This window comes from Kogia breviceps, chromosome 1 (genome assembly GCF_026419965.1).
Source record: "Kogia breviceps isolate mKogBre1 chromosome 1, mKogBre1 haplotype 1, whole genome shotgun sequence".
NCBI classification, from domain to species: Eukaryota; Metazoa; Chordata; class Mammalia; order Artiodactyla; family Physeteridae; genus Kogia; species Kogia breviceps.
In genome coordinates this window covers 123,939,768-123,963,110 of record NC_081310.1, presented here as the reverse complement: position 1 = coordinate 123,963,110, position 23,343 = coordinate 123,939,768, and the positions used below count along the sequence as shown (strand labels likewise).

At 34.5% G+C, this 23,343-nt stretch overlaps 1 protein-coding gene across 2 annotated transcripts in view; it reads left to right on the top strand.

The window, feature by feature from the left end:
• The window catches only part of PKN2 (protein kinase N2), a 132,640-nt gene that overhangs the window by 47,203 nt on the left and 62,094 nt on the right, over nucleotides 1-23,343 (top strand). For both annotated transcript variants that reach the window (XM_059040395.2, XM_067043110.1), the window contains exons 3-6: nucleotides 10,052-10,206; nucleotides 17,342-17,459; nucleotides 17,786-17,931; nucleotides 18,022-18,235. In XM_059040395.2, coding sequence (XP_058896378.1) covers nucleotides 10,052-10,206; nucleotides 17,342-17,459; nucleotides 17,786-17,931; nucleotides 18,022-18,235 — 633 coding nt within the window. The remainder of the gene's footprint in view (nucleotides 1-10,051; nucleotides 10,207-17,341; nucleotides 17,460-17,785; nucleotides 17,932-18,021; nucleotides 18,236-23,343) is intronic.

Below are 23,343 nucleotides of genomic sequence, written 5' to 3'. Positions count from 1 at the left end.
CCATTAATAATTAGTGATCATTTATTATAATCTGAGCAGTTTCCAGATGACTATATAAGGTAAGCGTATCTGTTTAAACAAGAAAGATGGATTTGGGGGGAAATATAAACAGTTAATATAATTGTAACACATGTCAAGAATCTGGAGCAGCTTATTTTTAAAAAATATCTGTTTATAAGTGCTAAGTGAAAACCAAAATGTTGACCAGTGAACAGTAACTATGAGACTTATAGATGGATGTTTGTGGAGATAGTTAAATAGTAAGATAGTCCTTCAGCATACCACTACCTTTATTAATTTAGATTTGGCTAGATTTACTTCAGTTATATTTCCTCTTATTTTTTTGTGAATGAAATAAATAGCCTTGTTCCATAAACAGACATCCTGGCTGTACAAGTGCCACTTTATGAATATTGAGCACTGGGAGTCAGCTAGGTATAAACTAAAGAACAAAGTTTGTATAATCCAAGATCTCATTCCAGCTGGATCATTACATAGTTATTTGTTTGTGTACCACTTGCAACCCCTTCAGGCCTTGTTTTTCTCGTTCATAAAACAAAGAGAATAGAGACTGTATATGCTCTTTCTATGGTGTTTTGTGAACAAGGGTTTTAATAGCTTGAGGAAAGGTCAAGTATGAGGTATTTAAGCTTTTCTAATTCTGAACATGAAACCTCTGGATGTGAGTAAAATCTGAGGAAGCTTTCCTGGGGCTAGGAGGTAAAGATTCAAGGTCAATTACATTACTAACCTCCAGGAGAATGAAGTAACCAGTTTAAGGCTAAACCTTATTTAGGAGCCTTCTAAGGATGGGGACTGCTCCTGTTTTCTAGAACTCTTAACTCATTTTGGAAGCCAACTGCTCAGTTGTGGATTTAGAGAAAATACAGAAAGTACCAGAAACAGCATATCTGTTGCTCTACACATTGTTGGGAAAACTACTAACAAATTCAGTTTTTACTCATCATTTTGGCCTTGGAAAATCTCATCTCTAAGGAGATTTTAATCACGTTGTATTTTCTGCTGACTTTCAAAGTGGTATTTCAAACTAAAATGGATTTTCTGGGCTTCGTCTCATAATTTATAGCCTTATAACCTTATGGATATTGCCTGAATATAGGTATTATATTCCTGTTGGCTTTGCCTCTTAGAGCATGTTTAAAGTTGAACTCTTCCTTCCTGGAACACTGCCTCTAAATCTTTCCCTTTTGTTTTCTGTCCTGTTAATGGCATGACCCCCATAATCTGTAACTAAAATCTGACTTTTACTGTAGATGTCTGTCTTTCTTTTTACTTTCACTCTCCAGTGTAAGTCAAGTCACCAAGCCCTATAGATTCTACCTCTGACATAGGCCTCAAATCTGTATCTCTTCTCCATCCTTACCTCTAAAGCGTGCAAGTTAAGTATTTCTCTAATCCAACCTATACACTGCTACCAGTATTTTTTACTTAGTATTCAGAATTGATCCTGGTACTTTCTTGCTTTAAACCTTTCAGTGGCTCTCCATTCCCTACAGAATACAGTACAAATTTATAGCATTACAGAGATTCCCCTCATATAATCTAGCCTCTGCTAATAACTTCAATTTCTGATTGAAATTGTTCCTCCCAAATCTAATTTTCCCATCTATCTTCGTACCATTTATGTTTGCTCTCTTTTTTATCTTTCTACGTGTGTGTGTGTGTGTGTGTGTGTGTGTGTGTATAGATTGGCAAATGTAGGTGGTGGGTTTATGGGTGCTCACTATACCATTCTTTCATCTTTTCAGTATATTTGAAAATGTTCATGTATACATACATACACTGTTGCATGAATAGACACACATACCCATTTATTTAGGTACATAGAGGTTGTACCTGACTCTGAGCCCTTTGAGAAAAGGAATTTTTTTCTCAAGTCCTTTGCACAATACCTGAATATGTAAGATGTAACCAATTCTCTGTGTTAAATTCCCTTTGTTCAAAATATCTAGTGTGGGTTTTGTTTGTCAACTACACTGAATGGTATACCTTCTTTACATACCATGTAACAAACTTAGAATACTTTAATTTCAATCTACATAACTCCAATTGACCTAAGTGCTGTCATTGTTCATATTCTAGTTCTATCATTTTATCTTCAGTTTCACAAGTTACATTAATTATTATTTTATATAGTCATTGTTGGTTTATAATTACCCACATGTTTATTATTTTCTTTGTTCAACATTTCTTCATGCTTCTCAGGCCTTCTTTCATCTTGTTTCTTTTTCTTCCAAAAGGTATAGACTTTAGAAAGATATTTCCTCGGGTATATCATTCTAGGTTGACATTTATTTTCTCTCAGTACCTGGAAACTATTATGTCTTCTGGATTCCCCTGTTGTTTTTGAGGGGGCAGTTACTGATCTAATGGTTAAACTATGCAGATATTCTGCCTTTTCTCCCTAGCTGTTTTTAAGAAACTCTTTTTCTGCAGTGTTCTGCTGAATGGTATATATTTATGTTCATTTGATCTGCTTGGGATATGTTGGGCTTCCTGGATCTGAGATTTGTGTATTTCATTGATTGTGGGATGTGCTTAGTCCCTATCTCATTGAATGTTGCATGTGTTGTATTCCCTCTTCTCTTTCATTTTGGAACTCCAGTTAGATGCATGATAATTTCTTCAAGTCTATCTCCATTTCTCTAATTCTTTCCATGTGTCCAGTTTGCTCTTGACCACATATATTGTATTTCTAATTTCTGTTCTGTTCTGTTCTGTTTGTATGTATTATATATATAATATATATTATTATATATATTATATATATATATATTCTTACTACTACAAGTTGTTTTGTTAATCGTGGTAATTTTTGATAGTCTCTTGTTTTAGTCATTCTTTTGATACCTTTCTATTTTTACCTATAAAATATAGTTTTTCACATTTTGTGTGAGGTAATGACAACAAATGAAATCTTTACTATGCTACTCCTGTAGTTTTTTTCTAACTCATGATGAATTTTTTTTATTCTGCCGGAACTTTGTGATTTCTAGTTGTGGGCACATTTTCATTGGAACTTTATCTGTGGGAATTATTTTAGGTCTGGATTTAAAGTGCCTTCTTTCAAAGAGGATTTGCATTTGTTTCTGTAAGATGCCTGAAAGCATTATCAACCTGAGGCCAATTAAAATAAAATTTATGATTAATTTTGGGGGGGGCACATAGATAGTATGATTTCCTGCCTCAAACCTGTATGAGAGCAGTAAGAATTTTTTTTTTTTAAGAATATCCATTTCCCCTCCCCGCCAGTCACCCCAAGCCAAAAGCAAGTCAACAAATAATTCACCTGTTACGGATGACAACTTTTGAGGTTCCTGTCTTTAATCATGTTTTTCCTGATCTGACTGCCTCCTTTGTAAGAGTCCTTGGGCCTTTTCTTGGGCTCTTATTAAAATCCAAGCTTTACTTCATCAGGATGATGAGAGCCTAATAAGTCTCTTCTGTTCAGAAAAGCAAAAACATTATCAGAAGCACAAAGGTACAAATGTCTACTTATATCTGTCCTGGGATTGTGTCACATGCACCATGCATTCACTGCCTTCTCCCTATCCCCCAAATGCAAGTAAGTCTGAGAAATCTTGTTTTTTTGTTTTGTTTTCTTTTTCCCCTTAACCTGCTCTTAATTTAAGCAAGAGAGAAGGAGATTGCACATGGAGTATTAAGTTAGTCAACCCACCATTTCAGGTACTTAAAGATTGCAAATATCTTCTGATTCTATAATTTATATGAGGTGCCTTGTAGCACCTTGATTTTTATAGGTAGTTGTTATCTCGAGTTATTTTTGCGGAATTATAAGTTCCAAGGATGTTCTCCAAAGACAAAGGTATCACAACAAAAGAAAATTACAGCCCAATATCACTGATAAACATAGATGCCAAAATTCTCACCAAAATACTAGCAAACCAAATCTAACAGTACATTAAAAGAATCATACACCATGATCAAGTGGGATTTATCCCAGGGATGCAAGGACTTTTCAATATCCACAGATCAATCAGTGTGATACACAGTATTAACAGATTGAAGAGTAAAAACCATATGATTTCAGTAGATGCAGAAAAAGCTTTTGATAAAATTCAACATCTATTTATGATAAAAAAAAAAAACTCCAGAAAATGAGGATAGAGGGAACATACTTAAACATAATAAAGGCCATATATGACAGCCCCACAGCTAACATCATGCTCAACAGTGAAAAGCTGAAAGCATTTCCTCCAAGGAACAGGAACAAGGCAGGAATGCCCATTCTTACCACTTTTATTCAACATAGTTTTTAGGAAGTTCTAGCCATAGCAATCAGAGAAAAAAAGAAAAAGGAATCCAAATTGGAAAGGAAGAAGCAAAACTGTCGCTGTTCGCAGCTGACATGGTGCTATACATAGAAAATCCTAAAGATGCCACCAGAAAACTACTAGAGCTCATCAAGGAATTCGGTAAAGTTGCAGGATACAAAATTAATATACAGAGAGATCTGTTGCATTTCTATACATTCACAGTGAACTATCAGAAAGAGAATTAAGGAAACAATCTGTTTACTATTGCATCAAAAAGAACTAAATATCTACAAATAAACCTAACGAAGGAGGCAAAAGAACTGTACTCCAAAAACTAAAGACTGTTGAATGAAATTGAAGATGACACAAACAGAAAGATACACTGTGTTCTTGGATTGGAAGAATCAATATTGTTAAAATGACCATGTTAGCCAAGGCAATCTACAGATTCAGTACAATCCCTATCAAAATACCAATAGCATTTTTCACAGAACTAGAACAAATAATTTTAGAATTTATATGGAAACACAAAAGACCCTGAATAGCCAAAACAATCTTGACAAAGAAGAACAGAGATGGAGGAATCAAGCTCCCTGACTTCAGACTATACTGCAAAGCTACAGTAATCAAAACAGTATAGGACTGGCACAAAAACAGACAATAGATCAAGGGAACAAGATAGAAAGCCCAGACATAAACCCATGCACTTACGGTCAATTAATCTATGACAAAGGAGGCAAGAATATACAATGGGGAAAAGACAGTCTCTTCAATAAGTGGTGCTGGGAAAACTGGACAACTACATACAAAAGAATGAAATTAGGATCTCTAACACCATATACAAAAATAAACTCCAAATGGATTAAAGGCCTAAATGTAAGTCCAAAAGCCTTAAAACTCCTACAAGAAAACATAGGCAGAACACTGACGTAAATCACAGCAGTTATTTTTTGGATCTTTCTCCTAAAATAAAGGAAATAAAATCAAATTTAAACAAATGGAGCCTAAGTAAAAAGCTTTTGCACAGCAAAGGAAACCATTGACAAAACGAAAAGACAGCCTACTGAATGGGAGAAAATATTTGTGAATGATATGACCCAATGAAGGATTAATACCCAACATATGTAAACAGCTCATGCAACTCAACATTAAAAATAAATAAATAAATAGATATTGAGCAGAAGAACTGAATTGACATTTTACCAAAGAGAAAATACAGATGGCCAACAGGCATATGAAAAGATGCTCAACATTGCTAATCAGGGAAATGCAAACCAAAACCACAAAGAGGTATCACCTCACAGCTGTCAGAATGGCTATTATCAAAAAGTCTACAAAAAACAAATGTTGGCAAGGAGGTAGAGAAAAGAAAATCCTTATACACTGTTGGTGGGAATGTAAATTGGTGCAAGCAGTATGGAGGTTTCTCAAAAAACTAAAAATAGAAATACATATGACTCAGTAATTCCACTCCTGGGTATATATCTGAAAAAAACAAAAACACCAATTCAAAAAGATGAATGCACCCCAATGTTCATAGCAGCAGTGTTTACAATAGTCAAAGTATGGCAACAACCTAAGTGTCTATCCACAGATAAATGGATAAAGAAGCTGTGGTATATATACATACAATGGAATACTACTTAGTCATAAAAATGGCCAACAAAATTTTGCCATTTGCAGCAACATGGATGGATTTGGAGGGCACTATGCTTAGTGAAGTAAGTCAGACAGAAAGATAAATACTGTATGACATTGCTTATATGTGGAATCTAAAAAATATGACAAGTGGATATAACATAAAAGAAGCAGACTCACTGATATAGAGAATAAACTAGTGGTTACCAGTGAGGAGAGGGAAGGTGGGAGAGACAATATAGGTGTGGGGCAGTGGAAGGTACAAACTGTTGGTTTAAGACTCAAGGTTGTATTGTACAACACCAGTAATAGCCAATATTTTGTAATGACTGTAAATGGAAAGTAACCTTTAAAAATTGTATTAAAATTTTTAGAAATTTTAAAAGAAAAAACTGGAAGGAAGAAAAATAGCAGTTTGAAAGGGAAAATAGGTGAAATCTAAGGAAGACAGCAAAGTGTTTTTGTAATTTCTAAATGAGTAAAAAGTGGTCTTTATAAAACAAGACATTTCCAAAGTTAAATTTCTGGCTTGGCATATACTTTTGTGACAGTTGCAAATTACTTAACCTCTCTGAGTTTGCTTTTTTATTTCTAAAATAAGGTTATATTACAAGCCATTGTTAGTTCCTTTGAAGATTAGATGGCAGAAATAGCTGCTTGATTGAGCCCTGACATGTAATTTTATTGAGCCCTACACTTTAGCCTAAGCACTGTACAGGATTTATCTTCACAGTAACCCAAAATTTGTGGTTAGATAACTGTAACACATATTAAGTAACTGTCTGATCAAGATCACACCAGTAAGTAACAATCACAGGATTTTAACCCAGACATTCTGACCTCAAGAGCCCAGACTCTTAACCGTTGTGTTATTTCTTATGTTCTTAAAATTCTTATTAAAACTGAAAGTATACTTTTCCATGAAACAGTGTTAGATATTATAATGTTATTACGAATTCACAGACCGATAGAATCAGTGGGTATTTCAGTGTCTTGGACAACCTTTAATGTGCAAGAATTTCTTATATAGTATCTTAAATGGTTTGTAATCTAGCTTCTATATAAATGCTTCCAGAGACAAGGGATTTTATTACATTTTTTAAGGCAAACGATTTAATTTTATAAGGAATTTCTCTTTATCCTGGGATAAAATTTTTGCACTCCCTACATTTACCCTTTGGTTCTAATTCTCTGCCCTGTGAGGAGATAGTAAGAGGACAGCTTCTTTTATAGACAATTGTTTTAAATGTTTAGGCAAGAATCATTTCTCTTACCCTAGGCTAAATACCATCAAGTATTTTACAGACAACAAATTTCCATACTTTTCTCAGCTGAGGTCCTTCTACTCTGAATGCATTCCAGTTCTTTTTAAAAATGTGGTTACTATAAATTAACTTTATTTACCAAATTTTGTATAATTTCAGTTTCTTCCAAGAGTCTTGTATCATGTTTAAAAAAAAAAAAAAAAAAACAGGAAGTGGGGGAGAAAACCTAACTGTTCACAGATCTGAATGAACTTTTCAGTCATTGCTATAAATGTGCACTTCATTTAGGAACTCAACAGAGATATACTTAACACTTGTACACTGACTAGTACTAGTTACTGTTTACTGGATATTTACTATGCACCATGGCCTTTTCTAACCTCTTTACACATAACTTATTTAGTCACAATAATCCTGTGAGGTAGATTATTTTCACTATTTAACAGATGAGGAAAATGAGGCCCAGTAATTTATTGTTAAGTAATTTATGCCATATCACATGATTTGTACTAAATCTCAGTGCCAAAACTGAGATTCAGACCTAAGCACAGCCAGGAGAGAGAGAGAGAGAGAGAGATGGAATTTATTTATGTCTTAGTTTAGGCTGCAGGCTGAGAACTCTGAGATTAAGGTGTCAACATGGTCAGATTTATGGTGATGGCCCTCGTCCTGGTGTGTAGACAGTGTCTTCTCAACCATATCCTTACATAACAGGGAGACTGCCCTTATGACCTAATTACCTCCCAAAGGCCTCACCTCCAAGTACCCTCACGTAAGATCTTCAATGTATGAATTTTGGGGGTACACAAACATTCCGACCATAGCAATATGTTAAGTAGTTCTTTTGTGTGCCTGATCTGAAAGCTTATCTACCCTTTATAGTAGTTTTCTTTAAGCATATGTTAACTTATAAAAATCAACTTTTGGAGCAGCTCATTTGTAATTTGGGAATTCAGTAGCAATAGAAACCTTTCTTGAATTTGAATCCTAGTTAATAACTGTAACTTTACCTATTTCCTGATATGTCAAGTGTGGATAATATCTGTCTCAAAATGTTATTTTAAGGATTAATATACATAATACACATTTGTGTGTGTATAATTATACTGTTGTATATGTAAGTATACACACATACACACAGCGTTTAGTATAGCTGTTTACAAGGCTTTTAAATGGCAAAGAGGCAGCATAGCACAGCAATTATTAAGCTAGACTTTGGAACAGAACTGACTACCTGTATGACTTTGGGCAAGTTTCTTAACTTCCCTGTGCTCTAGTTTTCTTTTCAGTAATATAGGTGTAATACTTGTTTCAGGGCTGTTAAGAGGATTAATGAGTCAATAAAGCCCTTAGATCAGGACTTAGACCTTGTAAAGTAGTATGTAAATGATAAAATAATATTATTTTATATCAGTGTCTAACATAGCATCTGTATTTTTGTAAGTTAATTAACAAATATTTTTGAACTAGTGACTTTTTTTTTTTTTTGCGGTACGTGGGCCTCTCACTGTTGTGGCCTCTCCCGTTGTGGAGCACAGGCTCCGGACATGCAGGCTCAGCGGCCATGGCTCACAGGCCCAGCTGCTCCGCAGCATGTGGGATCTTCCTGGACCGGGGCTCGAACCCGTGTCCCCTGCATCGGCAGGTGGACTCTCAACCACTGTGCCACCAGGGAAGCCCGTGACTTTTTTTTGAAGAAGTATAAAACCAAATATGAAACATATTTATTAAAATTTGTTAGTCACACCATCTTTTATTAGAGAGAGAAGGGAACTCTGAAGCACAAAGGTTAAATAACTTGCAGTTTAAGCAGTTTTCTGGTGATTACCAAGCTACTTGTAACTAAAACAGGTCTATTACCCTAGTCTTCTAGCTTTTTTTTTTTTTTTTAATCTAGAGAACTGGTGTGGATAAAACACAAAATAACTTCAATATGAAGAAATTTAGATATGTGGTAGAATTATTAGATGTGTTTCAACAATAATGGATTACTGAGAATAATTAGAGTGTTCTATTTGAAGTTTTTGTTTTTGTTTCAAAATAGAAGCACCACGGTATGCTTTATGAAAAGCAGTGGACTTGAATTTTTGGTCTTCCTACACCCCCTACCATCATAGTAAAAAGCAAAATGTGAAGGCTTTTATACATACACTTAGATTATTATTTTTTTTTTTTTTTTTTTTTTTTTTTTTTCTGTACGCGGGCCTCTCACTGCTGTGGCCTCTCCCGTTGTGGAGCACAGGCTCCAGACGTGCAGGCTCAGTGACCATGGCTCACGGGCCCAGCCACTCCATGACATGTGGGATCTTCCTGGACCCGGGCATGAACCCGTGTCCCCTGCATCGGCAGGTGGACTCTCAACCACTGCGCCACCAGGGAATCCCCCACTTAGATTATTTTAATTAATGCTAGCATTATATTTGAAGTACCCTTAGTCCTATGTATAGGTAATTACTTTAGTAGAATTTGTATAATTTTGAGTATGCTTTGTTCTCTAACCAATCAGGTAATAAGTAGGGAATTTAGTTTAATTCTTAAATATGCTAGTCAAATTGATTTGATTTAATTTTAAAGTATTGTGTTAGAAAAACTTTGGACAATGATCTAACTCAGCTTCAGACTCAATGTAGTCACTTCTACAGTATCCCTGGCAGATAGTCCTACAACTCTACTTGAATATTTTCTTGACTTGAATTCTTTTATTTTCTGTAAGCATAAGGAGATTCCATTTAAATGACTTCAGGCTCGTCTCAAACCTTGTAATTCTTTATACTTTGAAAATATTAACTTCCAATTTTAAACAGCAATTGGGCCTAGTAAATAGTTTTTAATATACTATTTAACTTACAGATTGCCCAAGGACTCCAGATACTCCCAGTAGTGACCCTCGTTGTTCCACAAGCAATAATAGACTGATGGCCTTACAAAAACAATTGGATATAGAACTTAAAGTAAAACAAGGTGCAGAGAACATGATACAGATGTATTCAAATGGATCTTCAAAGGTAAGTACAGTAAATAAATGTAAGTGTGTATACAGTCAATCCTTGTTATTCACCAATTCCACATGTGTGAATTAACCTACCTGATAAAATTTATTTGAAACCCGACATCAGTACTTGTGGCACTTTCACAGTCATTTGTGGGCAATGCACAGAGGGGTAAAAAATTTGAGTTATCTGATGCGAACGTTCACAGCTGATGTTGAACAAGATGATGCTCTTCTTGTTTAAGCTCTTATACTGTAAACAAGTATCCTTTTCATCGTCTATTTAGTGCCACATTTTTTGCGTTTTTCTGCTTTTCATGATTTTGCTGTTTAAACACTGTATTAGGATTTCTGAGATCATTTTAGCCTCCAAATCTGTGTATTGACAGTACAACAAATTGGAAACAGAAGATTTCTAAAATATTATTTTAAAAATTATTTCTACCAAAATCAATCAAAAAATTTTTAAGTAAAATTGTCTGAGTAAAGGGTACACAGGAACTCTCCACAGAAAACTGCAACTTTTCTGTAAATCTAAAATTATTCTAAAACAAAAAAAATTATTTAAAAAAGTTTTGGCTATAATGAGTTTTCCATCACTACATACAGACCTTTAAGAAAGGACAAATGAAAAGAGAAGATGTTCTATCATTAATGATTATTTGGACTAGATCTTTGGGTTCTCGGAATCTGGCATGGGCATGTAACTCCTAATTAAAAACCAGTGTTACGGGGAACACTTGTTACTAATAGGAATGTGTCCTTTTTCTGAGATATAATGTGGAAGAGAAAATGATAGGAACAACTGAACCAGATTAACATGAAGGTTCTTTCCAATCTAAGGTTCTATAGTTTTATAATTTGCAAAAAGTCTTAGAAAGGTTGATTTATTATAAAATGCACCGTTCTACTTTCAACTCATTTATTTTAAATATTTTTGCCTCTGCAAATAAGTTTCTTCCATATTTTAATAGATAGTTCTTAAGTAATTTCATAATAAAAGTTTTAGGTATGTCTTTTTGTTTTTTAAGTTTAGGAAGAATTTGAAATTGGGGGGAGTGGAGGGCACAGTAGGAAGCTTTGCTTGGAGCCAAGTACCCTATGCACCCATTCAAATGAAATTTGTGAAGATGCTGAAAAGAGAGACATGTGTATATGTTATAAATAAGGTTTTTTAAAACTTATTTATGAAAGTTCAATTATATGCCATATTTCAAAATAATTTCTAAATCATTTTTAGAGAAATGTATTTATTCCTACTTGATGTATCATTTACATGATCCGATACTTGATAGTATACTATTTCACTAACTTTGAACATTTATTATGGGACTTCACTAACTTTGAACATTTATTATGGGATGGTAGAGTTGCTTTTTTTGTTGTTTTTAGTATTGACCTTTAGTTTGGGGTTTTTTTTTTTTTCATTTTTATCAAATGTTATTTTGGGCTTTTTTTCTTTTTTTTAAGGCAAATACTGTCTTCTTGGAACTGTGAATGCACCATATTATGCTGAGTGTTTTAAAATTAAAACACCTCTGGAGTAAGGTTTTTAAACCTACGGTTGATGGATTAGATTTAGAGGTTCATGAATCCTTTGAAGTTATAGGAAAAGTGAGTGTGTATATTGATAAATGGATGAATAAGAGGGCCATGGGTTTCACTGTATTCTCAAAGTGGTCTGTAACCAACACCCCCCCTTCCCAAATTTAACAGGTTTATGGATGTATTAAAAGGGAAATAGATAACTTATGATAACCACAAGTCCAAAATAAACAGGGCTACTAGTAAGCCTGCTAAAACAAATAGATAAGTTCCAGTAGCCTTTTATTTTTAATTAGGAGATCCATTAATTTGAGAAGGTTTCAAGTGGAGGTCCAGAGAATATTAACAGCTGCTATAGTCTCTGAGGTAGGCCCGCCAGTTATTCTTGTCGAGATTTGGTCATAACTGTTTCATTTCTCATCTTTAAACCTCTCATAGGGTCAAAGTATATCTTTATGAGAACAGGGAAAGTTGTACATTGAAGTTATGTAGAATATTAATTTAGTCATTAAGGAGTTAACAGTTTGATAACTATTATGCTGGGCTCTGGAGTATGAATATTATAAAAGTAGTATCTTATACTTAGTAGGTACTCAACAGATAATATCCTGCTTTCAAGAGATACACTATCTAAAAAGCAGATCTCACTTGTAAATAACTACAATATATAATAGTGGTTATGTTTAAATTACTTAGAAGCACAGTGGAGAAGAATTACTTAACTATCAGAAGAAATAATTAAAGTCTTAGTATAAGATTTGAAGGATGATTTAGAGTTTAAGAAGGAATTACTTTCTAGAGATAGTGATGTGGGTAAGCCCAGTATATAAAGGGTAAAGAACTGTGGGATACAGTGGCTTGCTCTAAGGAAGTGCTTTCATATGGCAATTTCTTTTTTTTTTTTTTTTTTTTTTTGCGGTACGCGGGCCTCTCACTGCCGTGGCCTCTCCCGTTGCGGAGCACAGGCTCCGGACGCGCAGGCTCAGCGGCCATGGCTCACGGGCCCAGCCGCTCCGCGGCACGCGGGATCCTCCCAGACCGGGGCACGAACCCGTGTCCCCTGCACCGGCAGGCGGACTCTCAACCACTGCGCCACCAGGGAAGCCCTCATATGGCAATTTCTTATCCGACATACCTGAGGGTAGGTAGGCTGCACTTCTAATGGTAACAGTCATCAACTCTAGCAGTTATTTTCAATGAAAGGCCATGCCCTACTGGGGTAACATCTGAATCTCCAGAAAGACACATTTTATTTGGGAAAAGTCCTTCAGATGAATCCAACAGGATTTTTTCTGTTCCCCACCAGAAGAGCTTTAAGCAGGTGAAGTATAGTGAGAGGTGTAGCATAATGAAAGACAAACCAGATTATAAAGTACTTTGTACAAAATTAAGCAGTTGAGATTCTATCTTATAAAGTGTAGGGAGTTGCTGAAAGACTTTTAGCAAAGAAAATACATGATCAGATTTACAGTTTAGAAAGTTCACATCCATCTTCCTCAGACGTGAAGAATTAATTAGAGAGGGTCAAGTCTACAGGCAGCAAGTTTAAGGAGGCTTTTGTGGTAGTCCAGGTTAAACATGCTTAATGCCTCTTGTAACAGCAATGAAAGCAAAGAAGAGAGAGTCAAGCAATTTTGGTAGAATAAATATGTGGTGTCTGGATATGAGGAAGAAGGAAGAATTGAAGATGATTCTTAGATTGGTTATGTGAACAGACTGATGAATGGTGGAATCCTTCACAATGATAGGTAATTCATAATGGGGAGCCAATTTAGTGATATGTATGATTAACTCAGCTTGACAGTAGATAAGTCCTCTTCAGAACTCTGGTTATTGGATTCTGTATGATAAAATTATTACCCCTGTATATTTTATAGCTAGAGTTGTCCTTTCAAAAGGTAAGTCAGATATTTTCACACGCTTGTTCAAAACCTTCCAGTGGCTTTCTAGCTATTTTAGAACAAAATCCAGAGTCCTTACTGTGATTTTGCAAGTTCATACATGATTTACCCCTGGCTACCTTCCAATCTTATCTTCCAAAACTCTTTCATTCTCTCTCATTACCCTCTAGCCATATTGACTTCTTTGCTATCTTTTGGACATACCAAGGACACTTTTACCTCAGGGCCTTTGCATTTACTGTCTCTGCCTAGATCGCTCTTCTCCCAAGTACTTTTCATGGCATTCCCTCTCACTTCATTACAATCTCTACTCAGATACTGCCTCTTCAGCAAGCTCTTCATTACTATCTTATGTAAAATAGCAACCCATGTCTTTCCTTATCCCTTTCACTGCATTACCACTACCTGAAATAATAATTTATACAATCAATTTCTTTATCATCTATTTTCAACATTAGAATGTAAATTTTATGGCTAGGTAGTACCACTGGTTTTCAGAATAATCTCTGAGGACTTGATAAGACATGCTGAAGAAATGTTTCCTGTTCATACATTCATATGACAAACTAAGCTATTTATTAATATCTGGGGTTCTTTCTAGCCTCTATCACCTTTGTTTTTCTTTTTTTAAATCCTTCCAAGTATTTTCTTTTTCCTCATTTGAAAGTACTGGACCATCTATCTAAGCCTCCCTTTCTCAGATCTTCCAAAATTGACATATTCCAGTCTTACCTATATTAAAAGCTCACAAAATTTTTCTGGATTCCTTCCACTAAAACTGATCCCATCTTCCTGTGAATTTTTCTGTGACTACTTTTAACATTCTGTTACATATAATAGTATCTGTATCTCTTCAAACTATAAGTTTTATATGGTAGCATTCTAACTAATTAATCTTTGTATTTTTACTGGATGTGGCAACATTTAATTCATGCAAAGTAAGCCATAAATATGTGATGGAAAAATAAAGATAATGATTGGTTTATTTATTTCTGAAAGCTGTGCGTATAGTGTAGTTTATTATTTACAGTATCACACTATGACTTTTAAAACAAAAAGTTATTTTTTATAAAATAAAAAATATAATTTGAAAATATAAAATGTACTTTATTTTTATTTATAATTGTAAAATGTACATTTGAAATATAATTATTTGTAGAATGTAGTATGCTAATTACTAATAGTTAACGACTTTATCTAGTCTGTTAGTTTGAACCATGTGAAATTGCGGTTTTTTTAGTTCAGAATCAGATATTGGCATGTTCATATGGTTCAACCTATATATGTAAAAATCTTCTCATAGCTTTAGCATAAAAGCTAGTATTTCTCTAATATATAAACCAGTTCATATGCTTTGGATCTAGCTTTCTTCTTGTCTTCAGCATATTAGGTGCTCAACACAAAAATCCATTGAATGCCTGAAAGCATAAAACTGACAATAAAAATTCATTGAATGCAGGAAAGCATAAGACTGACATGTAGTAACTGTAAATTGCCTGTGCTAGGTAATATCCAATGTCAGTTTTAAAAACCTTTATCATACTTTGACATCTATGCACATCTTCCAGAAATCTGTGTGGGAAAAATCATTTACTTTTTAAAATGAAATACAAATGCTTTTCCTTGCACGTTGAATTGAAATAGTTAAGAAAGGCATTTCTAAAGAAGTAAATGACAGAACTACTGTCTTTTTGCATAGTGATAAAATAATAAAAGGCATAACTTAATTGAAAAGCATATATAAATATTTATACTTTTACATTAGAACTTCATTGAGATTCTATAATTCATCATTATTCCTCTAAAAGAGAACATTTTAATGCCAATCATATGCTAGGCAATATAATTTTAGTTTTATCTAATGCTTACAGAAGCTCTGTATTTTAGAGAATGGTATCCCTGCTTACATAGTTTCTTCAAGAAACCTATTTGTCCCATTAAATTAGGAGTTTTGAAATACTAACTTTTTCTCTTACTCTAATCTGATCTCAGAGAAATAGAAAAATTATTTCAAATCTTCAGTTTGATGTTCCTAATACTGGATAACAAGAGGAATTTAAAAGTATTTTTATTTTAAATTTGGAAGGTTAATAGGTATATTCATAAAAGCATATCTAATGAGTCATAGACAAACACCAGATTCAAGCTAGTGTTCTTAATGGTAAAGCATAATTTTAAAAAAGTATAGTGTGTGTGTATGCTTCATGTTGTAAATGAATATTTAAGGGACTTAGTAAACTATGTAAGCCCAACTCAATGTGAAATCTAAATATTTTGTTTAATAAAGAACAAAATCTGACCAGAAACTCTTTCCTAAATGAGTGACCATGGGAACGGGAGAGAAATGAAAGAAAAATTCATGAATTTGCTCATTGATTTTTCCTCCACTGTATATAACGTGTTTAACTTGTTATATTGGTGTTTAATGTGATATATATCAGCTCACTTTTTTAATGTGTTGTATTGGTGTCTAATGTGATATATTTCAGCTCACTTTTTTTTCCTTGTATATATTGTCTTTCCCATCACAAGTATCTCCATCCTCTCCTTAATTCAGTGTCATGATATATTGTGTGTGTTTGATTTATTGATATGATGCTGCACATTTGATGCTTGTCTCTTAGCTAGTAGTTTTGAGTCTTCTGGAGAATATAGGTTGATTGTATGCTATTTTATTTCCAGATTAATACTGACTGCCTCAGTGATAAAAGTAGAAATGCTTAAATAATATGCAAAAATTGGTCTTTCTTGTGAATAAGTGCTTCCTAACTTGATGCTTAGTTTTATCATTTCTTTTTTGTGGATTGAAGCCTACTAGACTTTGACAACTAATGTAACTAATTAGGAGATGGCATTAACTTCTGTTACTTTTCTCATGAAACTTTTGAAAAGAATCCTATGTTAGTTTTCTGTGGCTGCTGTATCAAATTATCACAAATTTAGTGGCTTAAAACAACACATTTATTACATTACAGTTTTATAATTTAGAAGTCCGAAATGGATTTCACATTCTGGAGGACATAGGAGAAAATTTGTTTCCTTACCCTTTCCATCTTCTAGAGGCTGCCCATATTCCTTGGCTCATGGCCCTCTTCCTCTGTCTTTGAAGCCAGAAACAGTGGCTCCAGTTCTTCTCATGTGACCTCCTCTTCTGCCTTCCTCTTCTACATTTAAGGACCCTTATGATTACATTGGGTCCATCTGGATAATCCAGGATAACCTCTGTATTTTGAGGTTGGGTGATTAACAACCTCAGTTCCATCTGCTATCTTAATTTCACTTTCACATGTAAGGTAACATTCACAAGGTTCTGGGGATTGCCACATGGACATCTTTGGGTGGGTTGTTAAATGGTAAGTTTTTTGTGATTCAATACTACTGGAACTAAACTGAGAGGTAGGACAGTAACATTATTTCACTTATATCAGGACCTTTCTTGAAGTCTTTAGACATGATAGAAGTTTATTCACTATAACTTACTCCCTAACTTTTAACTAATTCAGTTGTTTTTCTTATTTTTCACTCTATCAGTTTGATGCTTTTCAAAATAAATGTATCTACCCCAAGTATATATATTATAGTGCTCACAGTATTCTTTTGACCCCTGTTTTTCACTTGCTGATGTCATTTGCTCTTACTTAGAAGTTATAAAAATGGTTTATTTGTCTCTGTATCTGCTTACCTTTTCAAACTTATTCTTAATAGGATCGGAAACTCCATGGCACAGCTCAACAGCTGCTCCAAGACAGCAAGACAAAAATAGAAGTGATACGAATGCAGATTCTTCAGGCAGTCCAGACCAATGAATTGGCTTTTGATAATGGTGATGGAACAGAGATAAATTGTCATTCTTATTATTATGGGCATATATAGTGCTAAATAAATTTTAAGGAAAGAAGTGGTGGTTCAAAATTAAGGAGGAGGAGGCATTCTGGTTTTTTATCTTTGAGTTTTGATGGCTAAGATGTAAGACTGTATTTTAACATTGTGTCTATTAAGTATTACTTCAGTGTTTATTGACTTTTAAGAACGAACTTTTAATGTTGTAAGAATTTATTTCTTTTTCTTGAGTTTTAATCCCTATGTATTAGAAAGTCAAATAAATGGTTCAATTAAGTTTTTTTTTTTTTTTTTTTTGTCTCCCTCTAGCCAAACCTGTCATAAGTCCTCTTGAACTTCGGATGGAAGAATTAAGGCATCATTTTAGGATAGAGTTTGCAGTAGCAGAAGGTGCAAAGAATGTAATGAAATTACTTGGCTCAGGAAAAGTAACAGACAGAAAAGCACTTTCAGAAGTAATTTTAAATAAAAATTTTAACTTAATAAATATATTAGTCAAAGAATATAACTATTTAAATGACACCATTGTCTTTTCCCTGTTTAAGGCTCAAGCAAGATTTAATGAATCAAGTCAGAAGTTGGACCTTTTGAAATATTCATTAGAGCAAAGATTAAATGAACTTCCCAAAAATCATCCCAAAAGCAGTATTATTATTGAGGAGCTTTCACTTGTTGCATCACCAACACTAAGTCCACGTCAAAGTATGATATCTACACAAAACCAATATAGTACCCTCTCCAAACCAGCAGCACTAACAGGTACGTAGCATATGTCATCCTGATTTTTTTTTCGTGCATTTTTAATCTACATCTGGTTCTGGTTTAATAAATGAATAAAAATGTGTTTACAGAATTTTTAAATATTGTGGTAAGATACACATAACAAAATTTATTATTTTAACCATTTTAAAATACACAACTCATAGGCATTTAGTATATCCACGCTGTTGTATAACTATAACCAGTTTCTAGTTCCAGGGTATTTTCATCACCCCAGAAGGAAACTCAGTACCTATTAAGTAGTCATTCCCGATTCCCTCTTTCCCTTCAAACCCTAGCAATCACTATTGGCTTTCTGTTTCTATAGATTTGTCTATTATAGATGTTTCCTGTAAATGGAGTTATATAATTTGTGGCTTTCTGTGTCTGACTTCTTTCACTTTTTGTACTGTTCAAGGTTCATTCTTCTTGTAACATGTATCAATATTTCATTCCTTTTTATGGCTAAGTAATATTATGTTGTACAGGTATATATCTGGTTTTATTTATCTGTTTGATGGACATTTGGGTTGTTTCCACCTTTTGACTACTGTGAATAGTGTTTCTATGAATATTTGTGTGCAGGTTTTTGTTTGAACACCTGTTTTTAGTTGTTTAGGGAATATACCTAGATGTATAATTACTAGGTCATATGGTAATTTTATGTTTATATTTTTGAGGGACCATAAAACTTGTCCCCGGGGGCTGCATCATTTTACATTGACAGGGGTTCTAATTTCTCCACATCCTCAACAACACTTGTTATTTTCCCTTTTTTTTTTTTAATTATTGCCATCCTACTAGGTCCATTATTGACAGTGAGGTAACAAAGTCTTCAACTATTTTTGTAGACTTCCCTATTTCTCCTTTCAGTTATGTAAATTTTTGCTTCATATATTTTCAGGCTCTGTTAAGTGCATATATGTTTATAATTTTTATATCTTCTAAATGGATTGACTTTTATCAAAATATAATATCCTTTTTCTCCTGTAACAATTTTGGATTTAAAGTATTTTGTCTGACGTTAATGTACCCACTCCAGCTCTCTTCTGGTTACTGTTTACATGAATATCTTTTTCTATTCATTCTCATTCAGTTGACTGTGTCTTTGGATCTAAAATGAGTCTCTTTTAGACAACACATAATTGGATCATGGTTTGGGTTTATTTATGTATTTTAATCCATTCTGCCATTCTCCGGCTTTAATCTGAGCAGTTTAATCCATATATGTTTAAGATAATTACTGATAAAATGTAATGCAATTCTGACACTGACTCCCCAGAGTTAGGTCAAATTTCATAGGTTAATGGCACAGTCCCCCACAAGACTGTCCTCATTTAAGACACAAGCTGCAAGCTTGGAGTTTCCCCAAACACTCACACTTCTGACCAACTGGCTGCAAATTCAGGGGTTCCTACTACCACCTCATGTTCTAATTCCATAGAACAACTCACAGAACTCAGGAAAGCTCTGTATTTACAGTTACAGTTTTCCTATAAAGGCTACAAATTAGGACCAAAGAAGAGACACTTAGGGAGAGACTTTAGGTACCTAAAGTTTCCTTGCTTTCAGCATGCAGCACCCTCTCAGAACATCAATTTGTGTCCCCAGCCAGCAGTCTGTCTTTAGCTGTGAGTATTCAGAAATTTTTCTGTGGCTTTATTACATAGGAGTGATTGAATCATTGGCCACTTAGATTGAAGTCAGTCTCCAGCCCCCCACCTTTTTCTGAAAGACCAAAGGTCAGATTGGTATGTGGCTCAAAGCACTAGCCCTCTAACTGTGTAGTTGGTCTTTATGGTATAGCCAGCCACCATTCTGGAACTGTGTATGGGCTTAACCGAGAGTCACTTTGTTAGCATAAACTCACATGTGGTCTGAGGAGTCCACCATGAATAAGAAAGATGCTGCTATTACTAGGGAAATTGCAAGGGTTTAAAAGCTCCCTCTTAAGAACCAGGGAAATAAACCAGCCAAATTTATTATTATAGAACAAAAAAGCTTACATCGGCCATTTCGCTAATTGTTTTCTGTAAGTCTTAATCTTTTTTTCCCTGAATTCTTTTGCTTTCTTTTGTGTTTGATTGAATTTTTCTAGTTTACCTTTTTTATTCTCTCCTTGTTTCCTTTTCTCTGTGTGTGTGTGTGTGTGTATGTATTTTTAATCTTTATTGGAGTACAATTGCTTCACAATATCGTGTTAGTTTCTGTTGCACAACAAAGTGAATCAGCCATATGCATGCATGTGTCCCCGTATACCCTCCCTCTTGAGCCTCCCTCCCATCCTCCCTATTCCACCCGTCTAGGTCATCGCAAAGCACTGAGTCAATCTCCCTGTGCTATGCTGCTGCTTCCCACCAGCCAACTATTTTACATCCGGTAGTGTATGTATGTTGATGCTACTCTCACTTCATCCCAGCTTTGCCCTCCCACCCTATGTCACCAAGTCGATTCTCTATGTCTGCCTCTTTATTCTTGCCCTGCAACTAGATTCATCAGTACCATTTTTCTTTTTTTTTTTAAGATTCCATAGATATGAGTTACATATGTTATTTGTTTTTTTCTTTCTGACTTATTTCACTCTGTATGACAGACTCTAGGTCCATCCACCTCACTACATATAACTCAATTTTGTTTCCTTTTATGGCTGAGTAATATTCCATTGTGTATATGTGCCACATCTTCTATCCATTCATCTGTTGATGGATATTTAGGTTGGTTCCATGTCCTGGCTATTGTAAATAGTACTGCAGTGAACATTGTGGTGCATGTCTCTTCTTGAATTATGGTTTTCTCAGGGTATATGTCCAGTAGTGGGATTGCTGGGTCATATGGTAGTTCTATTTTTAGTTTCTTAAGGAACCTCCATACTGTTCTCCATAGTGGCTGTATCAATTTACATTCCTACCAGCAGTGCAGAAGGGTTCTCTTCTCACCACACCCTTTCCAGCATTTATTGCTTCTAGCTTTTTTGATAATGGCCATTCTGACTGGTGGTTGGTGACACCTCATTGTAGTTTTGATTTGCATTTCTCTAATAATTAGTGATGTTGAGCATCTTTTCATGTGCCTCTTGGCCATCTGTATGTCTTCCTTGCTGAAGTGTCTGTTTAGCTCTTCTGCCCATTTTTTAATTGGATTGTTTGTTTTTTTGATATTGAGCTCCATTAGCTATTTGTATATTTTGGAGATTAATCCTTTGTCTGTTGTTTCAGTTGCAAACATTTTCGCCCATTCTGAAGGTTTTCTTTTTGTCTTATTTATGGTTTCTTTTGCTTTGCAAAAGCTTTTAAGTCCCATTTGTTTATTTTTGTTTTTATTTCTGTTTCTCTAGGAGGTGGGTCAAAAAAGATCTTGCTGTGGTTTATGTCAAAGAGTGTTTTTCCCATGTTTTCCTCTAAAAGTTTTATAGTGTCTGGTCTTACATTTAAGTCTTTAATCCATTTTGAGTTTATTTTTGCGTATGGTGTTAGAGAGTGTTCTAATTTCATTCTTTTACATGTAACTGTCCAGTTTTCCCAGCACCACTTATTGAAGAGGCTGTCTTTTCTCCATTGTATGTTCTTGCCTCCTTTGTCATAAATTAGGTGCCCATATGTACTTGGGTTTATCTCTGGGCATTCTATTCTATTCTACCATTGATCTGTATTTCTGTTTCTGTGCCAGTACCATAGTGCCTTGGTTACTATAGCTTTGTGGTATAGTTTGAAGTCAGGGAGCCCGATTCCTCCAGCTCCATTTTTCTTTCTCAAGATTGCCTTGGCTATTCAGGGTCTTTTGTGTTTCCATATGAATTGTAAGATTTTTTTCTTCTGATTCTGTAAAGAATGCCATTGGTAGTTTGATAGGGATTGTATCGAATCTGTACATTGCTTTGGGCAGTATAGTCATTTTCACAGTATTGATTTTTCCAGTCCAAGAACATGATATATTTCTCCATCTGTTTGTGTCATCTTTGATTTCTTTCATCATTGTTTTATAGTTTTCTGAGTACAAGTCTTTCTCCTCCTTAGGCAGGTTTATTCCTAGGTATTTCATTCTTTTTGATGCAGTGGTAAATGGGAGTGTTTCCTTAATTTCTCTTTCTGATTTTTCATTGTTGGAATATAGGAATGCCAGAGATTTCTGTGCATTAATTTTGTATCCTGCAGCCTTACCAAATTCATTGATTAGTTCTAGTAGTTTTGTGGTGGCATCTTTAGGATCTTCTATGTATAGTATCATGTCATCAGCAAATCGTCACAGTTTGGCTTCTTGTTTTCCAATTTGTGTTCCTTTTATTTCTTTTTCTTCTCTGATTGCTATGGCTAGGACTTCCAAAACTATGCTGAATAAGTGTGGTGAGAGTGGACATCCTTGTCTTGTTCCTGATCCTAGTGGAAATGCTTTCAGTTTTTCACCATTGAGTATGATGCTTGCTGTGGGTTTGTCATATATGACCTTTATTTTGTTGAGGTACGTTCCCCCAATGCCCATTTTCTGGAGAGTTTTTATCATAAATGGGTGTTGAATTTTGTCCAAAGCTTTTTGTGCATCTGTTGAGATGATCATATGGTTTTTATTCCTTAATTTGTTAATGTGGTGTATTAATTGATTGATTTGCATATATTGAAGAATCCTTGCATCCCTGGGATAAATCCCACTTGATCATTGTGTATGATCCTTTTAATGTGCTGTTGGATTCTGGTTTTTGTTTTTGTTTTGTTTTTTAAGTGGCAGTATTCACATTTTTATTGAGCAGTAAAAAAATATATGTGGTCAACATTGTTACTTTCATTTGCAAATAAAAGAGTTGGGAAGTATAGAAACCTGTACTTAACTTTTTATCAAGAGTACTTATCATCAAATTACTCCAATCCAGGCTTCTGCAGGTCTGGAATTTTCTTTCCACTGGATAGGAGTATGTGGTGGGAATTCCAGTTGATAACATTTCTATTAAAAAAAAAAAAAAGAATCAGCATGGTCAAGTTGTCTTTAGTGTTAAGGATTTCTGTTTGCTAGTATTATGATCATCAGTGATATTGGTCTATAATTTTTTTTGGGGGGAGGTCTTTTTATTGTTTTGGTATCAGGGTGATGGTGGCTTTGTAGAATGTATTTGGGAGTAT